General features: G+C 34.1%; 1 protein-coding gene across 1 annotated transcript; it reads left to right on the top strand.

Annotated features, from left to right (window-relative positions):
* The first annotated feature begins 2,311 nt into the window (after positions 1–2,311).
* On the top strand, positions 2,312–5,466 carry LOC107084791 (THAP domain-containing protein 1-like). Its single transcript, XM_015374798.1, has 5 exons — positions 2,312–2,445; positions 3,448–3,649; positions 3,746–3,778; positions 3,927–4,042; positions 5,309–5,466. Exons 1-5 carry the CDS (start codon positions 2,381–2,383, stop codon positions 5,349–5,351), a joined length of 459 nt encoding a protein of 152 aa, XP_015230284.1. The 5' UTR covers positions 2,312–2,380; the 3' UTR covers positions 5,352–5,466.
* The last annotated feature ends 28 nt before the right edge of the window (positions 5,467–5,494 follow it).

Below are 5,494 nucleotides of genomic sequence, written 5' to 3'. Positions count from 1 at the left end.
GCGGGAGGAAAGGAAGCCACTGCTGCTGCAACAACGCTGAATAGTAAATTATAAACATGTTGTCCACATCAAATTATTGGCAGGGACAAATAGGTCGGTCCATAATTTTGGTAGGGACATGTCCCTATGGTCCCTATGCAAACCTACACCCATGGATGCATGAGTTTAAATTCCCAGTTGATTTTCTGTAATCCATACAGTCTAAGATACTTACATACATTCAACAACAGTGTTGAATAACCCAGATCTTTTTCGCTTTAAAGACCAAGTTAGTCTTTCAAAAGTAACAATAGTCAACCAAAGCTAGAGTCTCTATTTGGGCTATGAAAAAGGATTTTGCACACTTGGTTGGATTGACTGGTACTCAGGACAACACAGAAGGTAACAACAGATCAAGGAAGGAGAATTTTAGATTTATGAAAGTTAGCAACGTCGTTTGTAAACAACTTTGGAGATGCAGCAGCAACAGGCTTGTTGCTGACCATTTAAAACTATCCTGAGTACATAAATTATTTACCAAGGTCTAACAAAAGGTCCCAACTGGTGATCCAAAAGCAATCTGTCAGGATAATCCACAACGCCTTCAAGAACTTCCATGGCTGAAACCTAGCATGTACTTGGGATTGCAGGAACACCAGTCCCCCTGGTTACTGAAGCTGGTTTGACATCACTATATAAGAGGGTGCCGACCAGAACAGGGGCAATCAAATTTTTCTACCCACTCTAACACTGTAAACCCATACTGCTGCATATCTGCAGAGGGCCTAAAATGACTGAGATTGGTTGTTGCCATGTCAGCAGACCCAGTGACGTTGGAAAAATGTTAAGTTCACAAACATTATGACTGAAATACATAAGATGGAGGAAGATAAGACAAGGCTTTCAAACATAGGATTTAGCTTACTGTTCAGAAGAATAAAAAAAAAAAAAAAAAAAAAAAAAAGGACTAGGACAAAACTAAGTTTTGGTAATAAAAACCAGTTACAACCCCATTTGGAGTTCTTCAAAGCTTCATACTCAGGCTACTTTTTTAGATTTCTGTATCTTCTGTATAGCTCAGATTATAAAGCACTGCAACATATCTTACTTTTCACTTCTCAGATATAATAAGTGGAACGAGACAGAAATCCTTCCTGCTTATTGTTGAAACACATAAGTCCAGACCAAGACTTAAGAGGGCCAATAAAAATAAATGTATGTAGGGTCTGTTAAAAAAAAAAAATAATAATAGTAATTGTAGGAAAATGTATCAATATCATACATATTGGTATCAATTTCTTGCTCTGAGGCCCTTTAATTATTATTATTTTATTAAAAGTTGATGGGGGAATAAAGGCTCTCCACTTTCTAATTTTGTAATTAGAAAATTCTAATCCTAAAATTAGTGCTACATTTGTGCGTGTGTTTTTTTAAACTTTATTTAGCAATAATATATATCAAAAGATACTGATAAAAACTAAACAAAAACTTTACAGAAAGAAACCTTGACATGGAACAGAAGGGACAATGTTATACAGTATAAATCATAGTTAAAGATCAGAGCATTAAACAAGGAGAATAAATGTATCTAAAAAAGAAAGCAATTTACCAGCACATCTGGCATGAGATTTTACTTCATTCTTCCTTTGGATATAATTATATTAAACTTTGTGAAACAACTCAGGGAAGTTGGTTTAAATTGGGTGTTTGAATATTCAACTTCCAAGGATCTTTACATCCAGCTCAGTCGCCTGGTGAATATTCAAATACACAATTTCAAACAAACCAACTTCACCACGTTTAAAGAAACTAAAATTTATTAAAACATTTGTTTTATAAATTTAAAATGAAATAAAATAAAATATTATGATAATAATTAAATTATTTAAATTTAATTATTTATAAAATTAATAATTAAAATTAAATTATTTATACCATACTCCCTATGCCGTGTGCGTGTAATAATTTTTCTGGAAAGACGAACCCGCAGGCGAAATAAATCACTTGGTCTCTAGATGGCAGTGTTAAAGTATTATAATAAAAAAAAAAAAAAAACACCAGTGTTAAAGTATTATAATAAAAAAAAAAAAAACACGAAGAAGAAACAATAACGTCCAACTGTAAACATGATTAAATCGAGGTGAACAAGCTTGCAATGAAGGTTGTACTTTATTAAAATTATACGTTTCCTGTTACCATTTTTTTTTAAAGAAGAACAGAATGTTAAATTGTTTTTTTTTTTTTTTTGTGCCCCTGACGATTATTTCCATTATTTCAGCTATTATTTTGAAAATCTAAACCGGAAATACAATATGCGTCATTGATACTTCATATCCTGTCGTCTTCATTTTTAACGTTAGGAAAACAAATACGTTTTATTGGAACTTAAATTGTGTAATTAATGGGAAGGTATAAGTGTGCGTACAACTGCGAGGATTCAACTGACCCGGATATAAAGTTCTTTAAGTGAGTCCTCAGTTAAGTTTGACTGTTTAGTAGTACATAAAACAGATAGCTATCCATTGTGACATCCATTGTGATCAAAGATATCTATTTATTGAAGGCCAATTAAAAATGTATTTGTGCACCAATGCTCCCAAAATGCTTGGTGTTAAAATATCAAGGCATTTAAAGCAGAAAAGCGAGATTTTTTCAGACCTCTTTGGAAATCAGACTGCTTCATCAGTTCTCTACCTTCCACCACAATGGACTGCTGGACCCTGTCTATTTAATGTTTTCTACAGTCATAACAATACCTTATAAAACATGTATTTAATGATTTGATTATATTTACTACCATGTCCTGCATGGTGTATAGTATGACACATAATGCTCTGAAGAAGATGACAGGGTTATGAAAAGATGGGATTTTGCATCCATCTTTTCCTAAAAACCACCTCTCCATCTAGCAGTCTGTAAGAATGAATCATTCAGCTAGTGTCAGATTTATGCTGTAACTTATTTCCTTTTTCTTGAAGATGCCTTTCAGACACTAAATAAACAGTGATCTCCACACCGTGTAATATGAAGTCAGATTGAGAAACTGAACAAATGATTTGGGAATAATCCAGCAAAATACAAAGAAAAACTTTTGAAGATGTTAAAACGCTGGGAGAACTATTGAGTTCATGAAATAAAGAGTGGCCTAAGACATTATTAACTGTTAATATAATGTAAAATGTATTATTTTTAATAGCTAGAGGACATTGAGTCAAATGGGTCTGAGTAGAATAAATAAATTTTGAATGAAAGAGCAAAGAATAAATCTGCAGTATTATGACTGGTAACATGCTTCAAACGGAGGCAAACTCATTTTGGGTCTTTTTCTGTTTATTATGCACCGTCAAAATAGAAGCATCCTGTCTGACATTAATGCTCAAGATTTCCATGATTATACATTGTAAATCATTTGATGTAGTGGACCATCATAAAGTTAAATCTGTTCTAATGATCTGCATGTTATTCCAGGTTCCCAATATACAATCCCAAAAAACTCAAAAAATGGCTCTCCAACATGAAGTTGAAAGACTGGACTCCGACTCGCTTCTCCGCGCTGTGCATCAACCATTTCGAGGAACAGTACATCGACAGATCAGGGAAATGTGTGACGCTACGAGATGATGCAGTCCCCACCATATTTTTACCTCATGACAAAACAGAGAAAAATAAGGTTTGAACTTTTGTCAGGTCAGATCTTCTAGTTAAACAGCTTTGAACAGAGTGTCAGTGAAATATGTATCTTAGACTCATGTCACTTTTTATGCAGACTTCTGCCAGCCCTGGGCGTAAAAGACTTAAGGTCAGATTCTTATTCATATTTATTTAATTTTCCATACATATTACATTTTTTGGTGAAAATGTGATGTTCTCTGGCTATATAAAATCAACTGAGAACAAAAAATAACATGTGCTTCACATTTGATTGATTTAATTCCATGTGAATCCAGCCTCTTGGACCCAAAACCTCAGAGAAAGACTCAGCTTCCTCTTCAACATCTCCCTCTGAAGCCACAAACAACAGCATAAACAAAGAGCTAGACCAGAAAGAGGAAGAGCAAACAGGGTAAGTAATACCAGGAATAATTGCTATTTAAATGTGTTGCTATACTGTTACTTATAATATGTCAACTTTATAGGTCATTTACGGTAATTAATCCTCTAACCAGAAGAATGAGATTAATCTCTAAAAAGTTAAGTTTTAACACTGAGCATCGTAAACCAGATACTTGGTGGAAAAAAAAGGTTTTTATTGTTAACTAAAACTAAGGAAATTATGAAAACTAGAGTTAAAAAAAAAACAAATTTGTCGACTGAAATAAAAATAAAGATTAAATTGCAAAAAATTTAAACTAACTGAAACTGTATTGGGAGTTTAGAAAACTAATTAAACTTACTGAATTATAGGAGAGAATGGGGCCTCATGCAGCAACATTTCTAAATTCTTGTTGTAAATTGGGATCTTATGAACGCTCAACTGCAGATTTAACAAACATTCTTAACCTCAGTAAGTGATCATAAAGGATCCTCGTAAACCTGAAGCAGTCAAGCTGTGCATGTGTGAGTGCACGTTCCCAAGAAATATAAATCTGCACGATTATTGTCCCAATAATACCATATGAGGGGAATTCCCAGGCTTGTTCTTTCACTGAAATTCCATTGAATACGAAGAAGGTAGCTTTTAGCAGTTCGGAGATTGAGCTTCTACTGATGGAGAGCCGAGCGGCAGAATTAAAGAACCAGTAAAAGCCAAGCAGTGGGAAACTGATTACGAGAAAGTATATGCAGCGGTTTCACTGTTACAGAAGTAAAAATAAAGACGGTCAATGTAAACTACTGATGCAGGCAAGAGATGCAACATAAAATGTAAATAAATGCTTAATGTGAGTTGGCTATCAACAAACATGACGCATATTGATATACACACAATAAATTAAACCAGTTCTCTGGATATCATTAATCCTGCTGCAGATGTAGTGACCAATAGTTGTGTCCTTGGCGATAAAAAGGTCATTTATAATTGCAGATTTGCATAATATATAAGGACGTAGCCTAATAAAACTGCTAATTGCTTCTAAGTAACAACAGATTTGGTCATTTAGAGGAAAAACTAGGTTTGGATAACAGGTGACTGACTATGCACGACTCCTACTTCAAGTCTGAAGGAAAATTTGTTCGTACCTGATGGAAGATTAAAACCGGGAAAAATGGCAAATGGGCTGTTTTCCCTATATAACTAGTATAAACGATTTAAGAACTCTTTTTTCAGTTTTTGTTTGTGTTTTTATCATAATTCATTAATATGAGGTCTAATTTCCGTTTGCTGTTTTAGATTGTTTTCGCTGGACGGCATTACGCTAGCAGAGGGCAGGTAACTGTCAGTCGGTTCATTTGTATTGCTGCAGCGCTCTGTGCTTATCTGGGATTTTATTTATGTTTTTTATTTTCAGTCTTTCTCCCGGTATATAACTTGTTTTACATAAAAGACTAATATTATAACTAGTGTTGCACCGATACC

The sequence above is a fragment of the Cyprinodon variegatus genome, unplaced genomic scaffold (genome assembly GCF_000732505.1).
Source record: "Cyprinodon variegatus isolate N-32 unplaced genomic scaffold, C_variegatus-1.0 Scaffold109, whole genome shotgun sequence".
Taxonomy (NCBI): domain Eukaryota; kingdom Metazoa; phylum Chordata; class Actinopteri; order Cyprinodontiformes; family Cyprinodontidae; genus Cyprinodon; species Cyprinodon variegatus.
The sequence above is the reverse complement of the archived record's forward strand: the minus strand, read 5'-3'. Positions and strand labels throughout refer to the sequence as shown.